Below are 17,093 nucleotides of genomic sequence, written 5' to 3' on the forward strand. Positions count from 1 at the left end.
TAAAATATTCTCAATCAGTGATGGGCACTCCTACGTCTATTTGGATTTTAAGTCCCAACAAAAGTCTTCATTTAAATTAAATTTGCTCAATAATTTTTTTATCTCATTCTCTGTAACTTATAACAATTAAATCTCGGAATAATAGATCACATTTTTTTTTAATTATTGCTTGAGAGAATCAAAGTCCAGAAGTATTTTGTACTTGTAAATTTTCCAAGTACTAAGTATTATTTAAATTGAGACTTTGTAAAAGCAAAGCCTATAAATCCCTCGAGTAGTTGACACGAAAATGTTTAAGTACTAAGTTCAATAGTACTTTGTACTTAGGCGTAGGATATTTTATGAGTTTTTCAAAGACTAATAGACGTAGGATTTTCGAAAATCGAATTTACCCATCACTGCTCTCAATATCTCATACTTCCAGAATATGAGAAAAAAAATGTTCTTTTTTAACAATTCCAAAGGGATCGCCCCCTTAATCAATTTCACTCGATAAATAAAGTAAATTTATGCTTGGGATGAAATTATCGTGAGGTCAATCAGGGATATGACACTCATTAAAATCCATCAAATCGATTCCACAAGGAGCCACAGGGAGTTGTAACATTTTTTCGCTTGCATCTAAAGTATTTTCTACTCCTTTAAAAATTTACAGTGTAAAAAAAATCTTATGGACACGATAAATTGGAGGTAAGTACCCTTGTGAAAAGTCAACAATTACCTCAAGGGCAATGAAACGAATGAAGAAACACAATTATCACATTTAACATAACACCAGTGTATATTGCGTCGCAGTTGGGTTACATAATATTACAATGGTGCATAATAAAATTCTATACATATTTTCTTCTGATCTATCTAAAAAAAGGGTAAATCATAAACTTCATCCTCTCTATTTATTATCTCCAAATATTCGTGAACTATTTTTTTTCCATCACCCTGGTTCTCTCCAAGCCGAAGCGCGCAGGGTCTCTGCAGATTTTAGATCCCAGGAAGAAAGTTACAAGAGAAAAAAAAAAAAGAAAAATAAAATAAAAGATTTCGCTTCGGATTGGCAAAGAATGATTAGTTTGCATTTGATTGAAGCCATTCATATTTTCCAATCTCCCATTCACCAAAATGATCTCCATCTTATCCAAATATATGACAAAAATAAATGAAAATCAATCCTAAAAAGCATAAATCAACTTCTTAACTCTTACATAACGGTAATCATAGTATTATTCCTCTTTTCCTCCTGTAATAATAATTCATATAAACATTAATTCTATTCGTTCTCGTTTTATTATTTCTGTTAAATCTATTTCATATCTTTAGATCATTAGAAGGTATTGGAGTTGTTTGTTGATGACTTGGACATTAAATTGGAGGATAATCATTCATAAAACTGAACATCCGAGAGTTTTCTCTTGCTGTCATTCAATAATCCCTTGATATCCATCAATATAATATATACATGATGTATATAAGCCATCGTATCATCAAATTCACGTGCAATTTCTCTCTCTCTCGATGCTTTTGTTTTGGTATTTCGTCTTTATGACATATAATTTGTCGTTTCCTTTACAAAAAATTGTTTTTGATTATTTGGGATAGTACGTGATACATTAGATTTACTCGAACACACTAAAGTTTCATCATTTATAGATTCTTTCTTCATATGAATCTATAGTTCCTACGGGTTTACTCGTTTCAGGCCCATAACGTATTATTACACGTTAGTCCATTCATTAATTCAATTTTATTATCAATTTGATCGTGTGTTGCGAGAGCTACAACTTAGATAATCATATGTACCATTTTTTAATCTTACTTCGGGTTTAATAGTTTTTATTATACATAATTGCCATGTCGTATGGCCCTGGGTGGCTCGAAACTATTTATTTCATGTATAGAGTCACCTGGGGGCCATAAAACCGGCATCTCCCTGTCCCATTATTTTTTTTATTCCTTTATTTTATACTCTTACACAAATACATGGCCTTACACAATCTCTAGGTCAATTAGAGCTAAATTTTGTTTCCTCTTTATATCTAAAAATAATAAATTTTGGGCGAAGATTACAAAACGATGATTATTTCCAAATTTTATAAAACATAAACTTCTTTTCATCATAGAAAGTTAACAAAATTTGAGAAAACGTCTCTGAGACATTATTTTCACTTCGATACGCTTCTGCTTTGTGGGATATTTCTTATCGAAGCTAACACCATATTGCACTTGACACAATGGCTACAAACTTAAAGAGACGTACGAAATTAGTATTTTTTCCCCCTTCTTCCTTATATACTCACCTTGATTTTCTTAATCTTGTTTACAATGTTCACAGATCAGTAAATACTCTATTTTTGCATTATCTACACATGTTTTAATGGAGCACGTACTCCCAATATGTATAAAACTATTCAAACTAAGTAAGAAGAGAAAGAGTTGAACGAAACAGAATTCCTCTGACTTATACAGAGGCTTTCTTAAGATCTTTCTTCAACAGAAGCTAATGATTAATAAACAAATGTAATCTCGTTACAGTTACATTCTAAACGCATATCAGAAAATTGATTAAATCTTCTTTGTTTGTTTAAATTCAATCAATGTAAATTCTACATCCGTAATTATTGTTATTTATAGGTTTCCAGTTTTTCACCGTCGCACTATTATAAATTCTCTCTTCTTCTTTTACGTTTTTTTCAGTCCCATATCAGTCAAGTTTACATACAAGTGCACAATTATCTCACAGAGGATGGATAATTAGGATTTTCCCTGGAACTTTCTCAATTGAAAAATACGAAAGACATATTTTTTTTCGATTTGTAAAAATCATAAAAAAACGAAAGAATGATAATCAACAAAAGAAAAACTGCATGTGGTATCGCAGATCTTAAAACTCCACTACAACTTCTTCATCCCTCATTTTGTCAAATAAAAATTTACCTATTCACCATTCTCCATTCAACTCTCATATTCGACAATAAAAAAACCTCATGCAAGACCTCAATGGACCAAAAATTCAGGTATTCCCTAAATAATTGAGTTGCTGCACCAGATTTATCTATTGAAGAGCGGAAACTTCGAAAATTGATTGAAAAATATGAGACACGTTTGATATTTTGAGGAATGATGAAAAATAAAGGAGTCACATTAAAAGACAATTAAAATCTTCGATTTGATATAATTGATATAAAAAGAAAAAGAAAAAAAAATAAGTACCTCACATTTTCCAGAGAATTTTCCAAAAAGTTCCCCTGCGAATAGAACAAAAAGTGAATAGTCTACGGAGTTTAATAAGTTGCTCTCTAAATTGGTCCAAATATCTAGGTTCAGTAGGACGTTAGAACCCCGGGCGGTGTGGGCACGACGACAGTGTGTTGTGGTACAACTGGTGGTGCTGGTGGTGCCAGTGGATGTCCCACTAGGACAGCAGCTGCTGTTGGTAGTGGCAATACACCAGGTTGAGGTATAGCTGATGGTGTGCTAACTTGAGTTGGTGGTCCCTCAGTTGCGTGTTTTCTCAAGTGTCTCAGCATATTTCCCTTCTCAACGAATGTCTTGCCACAATCGGGACAGCTGTGTGGTCTTTCGTCCGAGTGTGAACGACGGTGGGATACTAGGTGGCCTTTGCACATGAAATCTTTTGGACAGAGATCACAGCGAAAAGGACGCTCAGCATTGCTTCCCTTGTTGTGGGAACGCATGTGGAAGAGAAGATTTCCTTTCAGTGGGAAGCTCTTGCCGCACTCTGTGCAGACGAATGGACGCTCACCCGTGTGACAGCGCATGTGATTCACCAGGTGTTCCTTTAACAACATAATCCTCAGTTTTATTCATCAAGTCTATCAAGTTAAAGCAAGTGGACAATTGCACTTTCAGTCAACGAAAGCCAAGTTCCTTTTAAAGTAATTAAAGTAATTAGTCTCGAAAAATTTGTCATACGCACACACAGGCACGCCCTACGGGCACGATTTAAAAATGGTAATTTTGGACTTCTTGAATTATATCGGGTTGATATAACATAAAAAAATAAATTTCAATTTGATGGATCACCATTCAGAAACAAAAGGCACCTCTTGCCTTTTTCTAAAACTCCATTTTTCTCATCAATATAAGAAAATTAACGGAACGCGTGAACATAATTATTCTCCTGAGTGCAATAGCAGTCGAGGGCATGGACCTGTATCCTGCCTGTCATCCTGACACTAATAAAAAATATAATTTTTTCGCTTTTATCGTAACGGAGTGTTTGAAGAGGTTGACAAATCCTTTACCTTTCTCGTAAACGGCTTGGAGCATACATTGCAACAGTGCGATGAGTCCCCAGTGTGCTGTCTCAGATGATTATTGAGATGCTCTTTCCTCGTGAATGTCCTCTGGCAGAATTCACATCTGTGCGGTGATTCCCCTGTGTGAATTCGTACATGATTCGTCAAGTGCTCCTTACGCGTAAATGACTTGGAGCAGAAGTGGCATCGGTGTGGCGATTCGCCTGTGTGTTGACGCACGTGATTTGTCAAATGTTCCTTCCGCGTGAAAGATTTAGTGCAATACTGGCACTTGTGCGGTGACTCACCCGTGTGCTGCCTGACGTGGTTCACCAGGTGGTCCTTCCGCGTAAAAGCTTTCGGACAGTACTGGCAACGGAAAGGCGTCTCACCTGTGTAATTTTTACAAGTTCTTTATATCTCTCTTTTTTTTTCTTTTTCTCTCAAGCTAAATTTTGATCTCTCTTTCGAATTTCAATGAGTTTACTTTGAATTTTGCTTTGAGTTTGACCTTTGATTTTAATTTGTCTCAGCGTCATTCAGACATGGTGGTTATCCTGCACAAGGCGAGTTTTGCCGAACGACACGCACGGATATTTTTTTTTATTATTATTCATTCTCTGGTTTTTTTTTATTATCTCTCAGTGTCAGGCGTTACACTGTTTAGATCATTGGCTGACAGTTCACGTACACTTGAAATTTTTTGGATTTTATCGTTTATTTCACTGGAACTTCAAGGAATTTTGTTATCGAAAATTCAAAATTTTGGGAGAAATCAGTGGAGATTTTTACATATCAGCGATAGTTGTAGTTCAATTCAACAGGTAATTAGTAGACGTAAGTAGTTCATTTGGCTGATAAGTATTTAAGAATATCGCGGAATCTCGGGGAGGTAGCGAAATTTAATTGAAAACTTTTTTGTAGCTCTTATTCCACTCTACAAAAGAGCTTCTGTTGAAAATTTTTGTATCTCCCTCAGATTTAAAAATATTCGCGGAATCAATACAAATTGGGAAAATTCAGTAATAATAGTATTTTTAAATTTTCGTGCAATTGAAAATTTAAGCAATTTCTTTAATTTTCTAGCTGTCCAGAAATTTTGTTCCGTTGAATTTGCAGTGAACTTTGTCTCCTGACACTTTCCTAAAAATTACTAGATACTAACAGCGAAATAGATTTGTTTTCGAGCAGTGCACCTCCAGTAGAGGATAATAATCATTAAGACAAATTTTAAGATGTTTTTCACATGATCAGCTGATTTCAATGATTCCAAGAATATCATAAATTTGGAATCAAATATTTGAGGCGCGATGAAGTTCTGAAGTAACGTCAGCTGTCATTGATTTTAATGATTTAATTTATGCAATGTTTCAATCAATGATTCTTTATCAATATTGCAATCAATATTGATTTTAATGACTTAAAGATGACGTCGAAGAATCGACATCACTCGTTCTCAGTGATTTAATGTGATCCCAGATTAATTTCAGGATTGAGTAGCTCTTAATTATATCGATAATGGAGGATAATGGTGTGACGTGTAGATTTGTCGCCTGGGACTCTAATTCCTCGTTGGTATATAGTGATCCACTGCACAGCAAAACCATTTCGCTTAGTGTCTGAAAATATCCGTGCGTTGCCCTTCGAGGAAAGTTCTCTTGCGCAATTTACGTGGTCGAGCCGCACACTGACCCACTCTTACCATCACGAACATCATTAACTTCTCAAAAATGAACTGCCTCCATTGACTATTTCAAAAAATTCCGAAATATTGATGGAAATGTCTCCTACAAAAATCAATTTGCAAGCGCAAACATCTTTTTCTGTTTGAAAATGTCTGAAAAATCTCCAAAACATTTAAGTAATTTCTAAAACTGCATGACAATTTGTGCTGTAGACATTTTAAACCAGTAGAAATGGGTCAGGTGTTCATTCACATCGCGAGATAATGTATTAGACTATTGTAGCAAAAAGTGTTCTATAATGTTTAAAACTAAGCGTTATGAGAGCGGTGTATTAGGCAGAGTGAATGTCTCATCGAGTCTTCCAAGTGAAGAGAGGATGAGTGGTGATTGTGTGGTGGCGAGGACTCTCAATGATGTTAAACGACACGGAAAATTTACCAGGACAACCTCCAATGGAAGAGAATGACATGAAGTAAATGGAAAGAAAATATTCCTCCGTGAATTCTGCAACGAAATAGTCCACACCAGATTAAGTCATTCTATTAAAGACCACATGTACTGTCGAACGTTATCTTTGGTTTGAATTTTATCTTATTAGTATAAAATCTGTCAATATTAAACCATTCCCATGATTATAAAAAAAATCTCCTTTTAAAAAATTCAGCAAGACATTCTTTGAAATCTGTTTTTGCCTTTTCTAGCGATACATGAATATATAACTTAAATTTAATATAATAAGATATATATTCAGAATTATTTGACGTTTAAAAATACTAAAGACGTATTTTTTTTAATTCATGGCATTAAAAATATAAAAATTTGAAATGAAAATTTCCGAAAATTTTGATTTAATATAATGATAGGAATAATGAAAAATATGTAGTTTATCATCCACCATGATGGGTGGAAAAAGAATATATTTGACAGCCAATAAGAATATAGAATGAAAATTGACTGTCAAATGTGATTGATGGTAAACTGCGTATTTTTTATTATTTTCCTGCAAACTTGGAGGATACTTTGGAGTCTATATCCCAATATGTCTCCCTTCAACAATTTTTCCTCATTTTTTTATAACTATTGGAGTGTGTTTCGCAAGACAATTTGAAGGCCACATTCAGGTATATTATAGACTAACAAGATAAAATTAAAATCAAAGATTACGTTCGATAGATAACACGCGCGTTTGAATGAATTTTTCACATCAAAGAATTCTCAAGTAATGCTTAAATAAGTTTGTTGTAATTGAATAATTTTTTTAATGCCGAGATCTCATTAGACATTGAAATGTCTCAAGAATCTTCGAAAGCATTTTTTTCTCAGTATAACTGAATTGAAAAATATTTTGAAAATGTTTTTGAAAAAGTAAAACTATTTACACGAGAATTACTACAAAATGAGAGAGAATTCCACGACTTGTCTTTCGTCTATGTGAAAAATTCTTAATTACTTCATGGGACTTGGTCTGGTTGACTTTCGTACAGAATTAAATTTTGTACGAAAAAAAAAAATGAATGAATGATGACGGTCTGTCCCTGGAGATTTAAGTAAACGAGTTAGGAAAATGATTTCGGTGTCTTTTTCATTCGACTTGATCGGATGTGATGCAAATGGGAATGACGAATAAGAAAAAAACCACCAATAAAATTCGATCTCTTTAAATTGGACAAACAATGGGTAATTGATTGCCCCAGTGAAGTGAACATCTGCCAACCGCTCTCACCTGTGTGTTGGCGGATGTGGTTAACAAGGTGTTCCTTTCTGGTGAACGATTTGGAGCAGAAGCCGCATCGGTGTGGAGACTCACCCGTGTGCTGGCGTACGTGATTCAGAAGATGCTCCTTTCGTGTAAATGTCTTGGAGCAGAAGTCACAACGGTGCGGTGTCTCACCAGTATGCCACATTATGTGGTTCGTGAAGTGCTCCTTCCTCGTAAACGACTTACCTGTATTGCGTTCGTGAAAACAGAAATAAAGCAATTGTTTTTCATAGTTCACACACATCACTCTCATCACATTTTTACATTTTTACAATTACATTCAATGATTAAATCATCAGTAATCAAACCAATTCAATTGGAAATCCTTTACAACCCCCGATCATGAGCAAATTCCACTTTCCAAAGTCGCAAAACCTTAGGAGTGTTCTGTCCTCTTTTACCCAAAATTACCGTTTTTTTTTTCGAGTTTTATGACAAAACGCACCATATCATTATTGATTAGTGTTTGCGGTGATTAATATTCTTGTGATTATTTATAATATTATGTCGTGGAATTTTCTTGTTGGTAATACTTTGACGCATAATATTTAGATGTGTAATATCTGGAAATTGTCATAAGATAGCGATATTTTGGTAAATATATTTTCTGTAGAGAAATTTAAGATCTACGAAAAAGATATCTATGAAAATATCATTATTTCTCTCCAATTTTACGATATTCGCTAAAAACTGTATAATGAAAAAAAAATAGCACTTATCCAAATTTACCACTGCGTACCAGAATAACGTATTAATTAAAAACCATTATCATAAAACCCATAGCTTATTCAGAAATGAATAATTGCGGTCAAGTTCGTCATTGAATTTCTCCGTTTAATCATCGAATGTAACGAAAAATCCTTAATTACCAATTAATAAGTTTGATATGAATAGAGCTAAAGTCTTAATTCAACGTTTGTACATATTGAGGTCAAATTGCAAATAGAAATCGATAATCGCGGAGCGCATATGTATTCATCACGGTTAACCCGTGATTACGGCATTTACAGGAAAAATAGGGAGAGGGGTGGAAGCATATTCGCGCCCGCAGACGATTGTATTAAAAATCGATACGAAACAATCAAACAAACGCCCGCATGGTGCGTTCGAGTGGCAAAAAACGTAAAATAAAAAAAAAAATGAGGGAATGCACTAAATTTTGGAATTCATTAAATTCTTCAAATACATTTGGGGTTTAGAACCCCAAAAAAATTGAAATATCAATACTAACCACTGATATTTACAAAATAGCAAGTCATGCCATCACAATTATAAGTTAAACGTGAAATTTGAATTACTCGACTTCAAGTCAATGATTGGATTGAAAGCAACCGATTCAGAACATTTTGATATTATTTATTGTTTTGATTGATTAAGTATTGAATATTAATGGCTCTCATCACGATCCGAGGAGTGTTAGACATAATTATTATGGTGAAAGTAATTTTGAATTTTCGGTCATCAGGATGAGAATGTATAAATGCAATTGAATCCGGGAATTAGGCAAACGGCAATACACGGTGGTCGGACAAAGGCAACTTCTGATTTCTAAGGTTATATCGTAAAAGAGGGGAGCTCTACAGTGGAATGCGCACGACCCGGGAACATGAAACCTGCGGGCAACTGGGTGTTCCGATGCGCGATCAATTCTCATGAAAAATTTTATTTCAAAATCCACTGCGAACCTCAGTGATGGGAAAATTTTATTTTTTCAAGTCCCAAGTCCTTAATTCTTGGTAAACTACTGCCCTATCCGATTCCTGAGTTCAAAGACTGGGAATCGGACTGGGTACTTCCAAATTTCCGTGTTCCAAGTTCTGGGAAGATTTACAGAGTTTGGTTTTTCTAAATCTAAATTTAAATAGTACTTGAAAAACTCGGTACTAAATAATTAATTAATTAATTACTAGTAATTCCAATGAATAAGATTTGAAAATTATTGGGCAAATATTATTAAAAATTGATTGGAAAATTCTAAATATAAGATATATTTAAAATACCCACAAGATCAAAGACCGATTACAAATCCGAACGTTTAATATTGCGTAATTTCCAAATCTTAAGCATAAACGGACTTAAAACCTGCAAATTTTTGAGATGTAAGTTCTTCTGGAATTAAGACGTAGAAAAAATAAAGCCCCAAGTCACGTGGAAATCAAGACCTGACAAGAAATTTCAAGTTCTACATTTTAAGACTTGCCATTTATTTCTAAGGTAAGACCTCAACAGGAACTGAATACTTTGATTGGGCCTTAAACTCAAAATAGACTTTGGAGTAACCAACGCTGACAAACCCGATAACTTATTCCCACCATTTGGGTCCGTTTATGCTGGGTTTAATGAAGCACCAGACTAACAAAGGAATAACCCGAATTGATATTAGAATAAAGTACAGATTAATTCCATCATGAAGGCATGTATTATCCATCCAACGTAAACTTTGGTTTGAATTTCGTCTTGTTAGTCTAAAATATTTCTAAATTTTGGTTTCGAATTGTGTTGTGGAAACCACTCCAATGGTTATAAAATAATAATGACAAGAAAAGAGGAAAAATTATTCAAGGGTGACAGATGGAGATATTGATTTCAAGGAATCTATCGATTTTACTGGAAAATTATTAAGAATACCCAGTTTAGCAGCCATCATTACGGAGGAAAAGGATACTTTTGATAGTTGATAAGAATATAGAATTAAAATGGGCTGTCGAATATTCTTAATGGTAAGCTGTGTATTTTTAATTTTTTTCTAAAACTATCAGATTCTTTGCAATCACCATTTCGATTTTCCATTTTTCAAAATTTATCCTCTTTTTCTCATTATTTTTTTATAACCATGGGCGTGGTTTCCGCAAGCAATTAAAAACTCAAATTTATAAATATTTTACAGTAGTAGTATAAAATTCAAATCAAAGATTACATTCGGTACAGAGTCCATGCGAGCCTTAATTAATAGTCCAGATAAGAAAAGAAATATCAATAGGAGGCAAAACTGACACTATATTTTTTTTTTGAGTGATGAATTCTTTTTTTTTCGTAAGACTGAATTTCTTTCTTCCTATAATGAATTCAATTAAAAGTCTGTAATTAAGAGGCAACAGGTAGATTTGAATATTATAAAAAAAATTCATTCGTTGCACAAATCATATTCAATTGTAGTATTGAAGTAAATGTAATTGTGATTTTGAAGTACTCACCACAAATTTCACAGCGGAATGGCGTATCGTTAGTGTGTGAACGCATGTGATTAGCCAAGTGCTCCTTCCTTGTGTATTTTTTACCGCAAACTTGGCAATGATGGGGTGTCTCACCGGTATGCCACATAACGTGATTCATAAAGTGTTCTTTTCGGGTGAAACTCTTCTTACAAATGTCACAACGATGGGGTGTCTCACCCGTGTGCTTTCTCACGTGATTCACCATGTGTTCCTTGCGGGTGAATGTTTTGGCGCAGTATTGGCACCTTTTTGAACACAAAAACATCTTGATTACCTCTTGTACTTCAAGACACGCTCAAAAAATCTTAATACATTTAGTTAAAAGACAAGTTTTCGAGGAATACCGATAAAAAAGTGAAACCAGTGTTTTCAATTTAATAAGATTTAATTTTTCCGACACTAAATGAATCACAACTAACGCAAAATAAAAATATTTTCCAAGAAACTTGAAAAAGGAAAAGATATCGACAATAACTCCCTAAGGAAGAATATTAAACAGAAATTACCTGTAGGGTGTTTCTCCAGTGTGACACCGTGTATGATTATCCAAATGCTCTTTTCTAGCAAAACTCTTGCCACACACGGTGCAGTTGTACGGTTTATCAGTAGCATGACGTTTCATATGACGCTCCAATGAGGGGGCATTGGCAAATACGTGGAAACATACGGCGCACGTGAACATTGAACCTCCCAGGTGACACTTTCCATGTCTGGTCAAATCATTTGCGTTGGTAAAAGCCTTTCCACATACCTAAAACCGATTTAAATTGAATAATCAGTGACTTTCTAACCCATTGAAATCGACCGATTGTCTTGATTATCATTATTTGAAATTACCTGACAAGTGAAGGGCTTTCTCTCCGTGTGATATCGTCTGTGAACAATCAACTGATAACGAAATTGAAATATTTTTCCACAAACTTCACAAGCATGACTGCCAACTGATACTGGCGATGCACTTGGTCCTGGTGTTGCCTCACCATCACTCGTTTTAATATCGAATTTATTCAATTGCACTTGTTGAACAATTGGTGTGCCGTTCTGAATGGTAGTGACTGTTTGTGTTGGTACTGTGCCACCAACGAGGGTGGTACCAGCTGCTATTTCACTTTGGAGCTTGCCGAACACCTCGTGATAGGCCAACAGCTGATTTATGTCCTCGACATTGACCTTGACATTGGAAAAATTAAGGTTGTTCATTGAGAATCGATTTTTCCTCAAATAATCGTGAGCACTAACAAGATGCTTCATTTCTTTATTTTAAATAAAATGTTTTAATTGTTGATGAATTAAACAGGCATTTAAAGGGTGCAGTGCAGTGATGGGCACGCCTACGTTTATTTGGACTTTAAAACCCAATAAGAGTATTGATTCGTTGTTAATTTTTTCCTTCGTCAGAAATAAATCTAAAGTCTTAAAAGACTTAGTACTTGAAACTTCTTCACATTTCAAGTTCCCGAGAAATCTAGGTGTCAAGTCTTCATTTCAACAAGACTGAAGGATTTACATTTGTCATGTCTTAATCGGAGGAGAACTTAGGACTTGAGAAATTTTCAAGTTTTAATTTTTTAATTTTAGTACTTAGGATTTCGAAATTACGGAATGTCAAACTTGGGAGTAGGATAGTTAATGACTTAACCCTTCGATGACTTCTTAAGACTTGAGGATTCAAAAAAAAAATTAAATTTTATATTTACCTTGTACATATTTTGCACCATCTCGACTCCAAGGCTTTTAGCGAGATCTTGTTCATTTCCAGCACTTATTTTCACTACCGAACCATCGGCCGTTCTTACGTCCATCATGTGACCACCTGGTTTCAAATCTGGCACTTGGAACCTTCAATTGGAATTTGTCAATTGATTTTAATTTCCAACACAAGCTCTCAGGACTGTCAAAAATTTCTCAAGTGTCTACAATTGTGAAAAGAAAAAGCTTACTGTGTCATATTCAGCTGTCTCAACTCCTCCTTCTTTTCCCCTTTCTCGGAATTACTCTGGCTGGCAGTCTCAGCGCCTGAATTACCACTGACATTAACACCAATCTGCTGTGACTGCTGATTCTGTCCCTGATTCTGCATCATGCTCTGTTGTAAATCCTGTTGTTGAGTTAGCTGAAGATCACACTGTACCTGACAGTGCACCTGATTATCACTGCACCTCTCAGTGGTGCAACTGCCCCCTTCATCCTTAACTTTATTCTCCTCCCGGCCAGACTGGCCCCCACCACTACTGCTGTTCTGATGATTCTGCATCTGATGATGTGACTGCTGCTGTCCCTGCTGTCCCTGCTGACCCTGATGTAATTGCTGCTGCTGCTGCTGCTGTTGGGCGTTCATCTGTTGCATCTGTGCGTGAGCAACTTGGAGATGGCTCGATGACAAATGTGAACCGTCCAGAGTTAATCCAGGTAGTGACACTGGTATCTGCCGATTACAAATAATTTTCCACCTTCAAAACCAATTTTTATCTACTCCTCTGACTGGGGGACAATATCAAGTTACTGAATGAATTAAAGAGATAATTTGAGTTATCTAACCAGTGAATATAATTATCCTCGATATACAACAGTGTCTCACTGGTAAATTAATCATCTCTTTTCATTCACATAACGTAACGAACCAATGTTGCTAATAAATCAGTAGCAAAGTGGTAGAAGGAGAGATTTTGTAAAATATCTCCCTTAGTTTTGGATTTCTTTCCAAAGAATAACCACTTGGTTTCTGAAATTTATTGAATAAATGGTCAAATGATATTCTAAATGATATCCGAACCATCCCCATCAACAGTAAACGATGATAAATACCATGAAAAGCGAACTATCAACTGGATAAACTGTACAAAAGACACGAAGCTGTGAATGGAATGTAAATCATGCAATTTCTAACGCCCAAACAAACCTGGGGGGATTGTAAAGAGCTGTGATGACTGCTAGTGGTAACCGTTGATTGATGATGATGCGTTGAACTCGTTGTTTGATGATGTGAGTTTGAGGATAACGCCATATCCTGGGCTATTGTCGTTTCTTTGCTTGTTTGTATCTCACTACCACCAGCACCACTTCTTGGTGTTGCACTGTGGTGTGGATGATAAACGGATACCTGGGGTATCGGCCCGGGAAATAAATTCGTCAAGACCCAATATTTAGCTACTGATGACGCTAATGCTACTGCTGTACCTACACGTAGATCTGGTGACGAATGGGGCACAGTGGTCCCTACATTTCCACTCGATGAAGATGTCAAACCAACTGGATAAGAAGGACGACCACTTTGACCCGTGTTTACTTCCTATCAATTTTATATTCAAACAAATGATAATAAAAAAGGGGACAGGGGAATAATGTTGAGGATAAACCAAAGAGAAGACCAAATACGTTTTTACAACATTGACGGGGATGGCATGCAATTTTTGCCATGCAGAATCATTTATTTATCGAGAAGGCGGTGTGAGACTATACTCTATGCGACAAATGCGTTTATTTGTGGTTGTTAATGAGTTTGCTAAGTATTTGAGGATTTTATTCACTCGGTATAAAGTGGCGAAAACGTGTACAAAGAGTTCCCTAATAATATTCCATATATTTTCAAAGTGTTGTACTCTTTTTATGAATTTCATCTCCTTTTTAAGTTAGCAAGATCTTGAACAGTATTTTATAGGCTTGGGAATTTATTTTGAGAATTTTTACACTTCCATCAAAAATAATTCTTTTAAACACATCAGAATATTCCAAAAATATTGAAAAATTTAGTCGGACATTTCGCCACTTCTCTGTTGAATGAATATTGTCGAGAATTTGTAATGCTCTTAATTCGAATTTTAAACCCAAAGCGAGTCATTATTAATCCAGGTATTAACGCATTTGGAGGGTAGAGACTAGCCCAAAAATGAAAAATTCGGTATTTACCTCTTGCTGTGCCTGCGTCGTCGCTGGCAGTGCATGCTGATCACTGTTCATCTTCGTTCAATGAAACCTGCAGATGAAATCCTCTGGGCGGTCTTCATTTTTCATCCTAGAATCATTCCCTCCATCAAAACTCACAAAAAATTCTCAAAGGCATTGAAATATTTCAAAGAATCATCCCCAAAGCGACGTACCCGATCTACTTGTCGCCTCAATCAAAACTCCCTCCTCACAACCCCAAAAATTCGAAAACCCACTAATTACCCGACTGCAACCCTCACCCTTCTTTCTAAAACCCTCGGAAAAATTCCCCTCACCTTCCACCACTGCACTTTAACCTCAAAACGGTATTCAACCTGCCGTAAAAATTCTACTCCCCCAAAAACCCCATAAAAACTTCCCTCATTGTCTGAAAAACCCTAATCCCAGGAAAAGTCGAGGTTAAAAAAATGCACAAGCCGCAAAAAAAAAAACCACCTAATCAACAACTCCGACACGAGAGCGGGAAAGGGTGAGTCATCGGTTGTATGTAAAGTCCGGAATAAATCGTGAGGCCCTAAACATTTCTAAAAAGCCGCGAGCCCACCCAAATTCTCAACTCCCTGGAACAAAAAAAAATCTCAAAACTCAATGCTTCAAATGATTTAAACAATAGGGAAACACTTGGCGAACAAAGAGGGGAAAGATTTATCGATAAAGGATTGAGAATAAATTTCTCACTGCACATATGACGCGTCAATTATCAACGGCTCGTGGAACGAGGACAAGGGGCCAACAAGATGGACGGGTTCGTAGCGTACGGATCTGTCGGTTAATGTGAGTGAGTTTTATAGCGATTTAATTGTTAGCTTTGGAGGTGGAGGATTAATGGGTGAATTCGAGAGAATTAAAAAAAAATGAAGACTCACGTGGTGGATGGTGCCGTCGGGGGTTCTTGCATCTCCCGTACGTCGACGACCCGTTTTTGTTTCGACGCAAGGGGGGCACACCTCACCTTGCCTTATCCTCCTTTTACCAACGTTTTCTCTCTACGTCTCACACCTCACCACTCACCCACCAATCTTATAATAATGGCCACCACCGCACCTCCCATTCAACAAGAATCCTTTCTTCCCTTGATGGGGGTTCAACGGGATTTTTTAACGTATTTTGCTGTTTTATACGGGTATTTGGGGGGATTATTTCGGGATTAATCGGTGAGGGAACGAGTGTGGACACACCAACGGATTCAATCGAAAATATGGAACTAACTGTCATGGCCGACCCCTCTCTCCACCCGTTCCCGTTCCACTCTCATCGTACTAACTGGCGCTATTTTTTTTTCTTTTATCTACCATTTTTCGCCTCTGGATTACATGGGAGTTACGGAATTTTCGGGTTTTCCGGAGTCGAGAAGGGATTTTCCACGGATTTTTGGCGTTTTGGGCCCTTTTTGGATTTTAACCCGGTGGAAAAATACCGCGGGAGTTGGATTCCATTTGGATGGGGTGGGGACGACGCGCACGCAGCTTCCGCCGCCCGACACTGTACCACAAGCAAGCCCGCGAATTTTTTGAAAATTTTGGGGGGATGGGAGAGAAGCTACTTTCTTTTTTATAAGTACTTCGGGGCGTTAGTTATTTCCTGGTAATTGAATCTAATTAGTTTGATGTTGATAACAAATTGAATATTAAATATTCTTTCTATAATTTTCTACTCATTCGATTTGGAAATATAGAAGAATTGAGTGAAAGTTAAACTTTAGGAAAAACATGAAAATCAGATTCTCATATTCAAAACGCAATAACTCCATGAGATCTCATGGAACCCCATGACATGACAAAACTCATGCCTTTTTTAAAGCCTTACTATATAAGGGCTTTTAAAAAGAGGGATTATCACAAAAAAAAAAAAAAGCGCTGCCCATAATTTATTTGCAGACAAACTTCATGAAATAAAAATTGAAGAGGTTTGTTTCGAAAAGTGGACGGTTTTTCTATCGAATTGGTACATTTGAACGGCTCTTTCTTGAATTCTGAATGTTTTAAAAAATGATTAAGTTTATTTTGTCATTATTTAATTACTCGCGACGTACCAAGGTGATGCAAACATTTTTCAGCGTTTTTTTTTAAATATTGAGGAAGAATCACAAGACTGTAGAGGAAATACATAAAAATGATCGCACGAACATAAACCCTCGGGAGCTATTAAATAATAACATAACGCAAAAGCTTGATATTTTTTCACGTCAATGCCATCGATAATTTTCCAAAAAAATGTAAAATTATCGACTTTG

General features: G+C 35.9%; 1 protein-coding gene across 7 annotated transcripts; it reads right to left on the reverse strand.

Moving 5' to 3' along the window:
- Window positions 1-757: 757 nt before the first annotated feature.
- LOC105267619 (zinc finger protein 271) lies at window positions 758-16,086 on the reverse strand. 7 transcript variants are annotated; one of them, XM_011306602.1, is made up of 12 exons: window positions 15,727-16,086; window positions 14,822-14,927; window positions 13,815-14,204; window positions 12,856-13,340; window positions 12,613-12,754; window positions 11,753-12,085; window positions 11,422-11,666; window positions 10,895-11,160; window positions 7,665-7,886; window positions 4,565-4,648; window positions 4,263-4,480; window positions 758-3,794 (listed from the first exon to the last, which is right to left on the reverse strand). In XM_011306602.1, exons 2-12 carry the CDS (start codon window positions 14,870-14,872, stop codon window positions 3,318-3,320), a joined length of 2,913 nt encoding a protein of 970 aa, XP_011304904.1. In that variant the 5' UTR covers window positions 14,873-14,927; window positions 15,727-16,086; the 3' UTR covers window positions 758-3,317. The 7 variants fall into 7 exon arrangements, with proteins under 7 accessions (XP_011304904.1, XP_011304907.1, XP_011304903.1 ...); XM_011306605.1 differs by lacking the exon at window positions 4,565-4,648 and having other exon boundaries at window positions 4,263-4,396; window positions 7,749-7,886; XM_011306601.1 differs by having other exon boundaries at window positions 4,263-4,648; window positions 7,749-7,886.
- Window positions 16,087-17,093: the final 1,007 nt, after the last annotated feature.

The sequence above is a fragment of the Fopius arisanus genome, unplaced genomic scaffold (genome assembly GCF_000806365.1).
Source record: "Fopius arisanus strain USDA-PBARC FA_bdor unplaced genomic scaffold, ASM80636v1 scaffold00048, whole genome shotgun sequence".
NCBI classification, from domain to species: Eukaryota; Metazoa; Arthropoda; class Insecta; order Hymenoptera; family Braconidae; genus Fopius; species Fopius arisanus.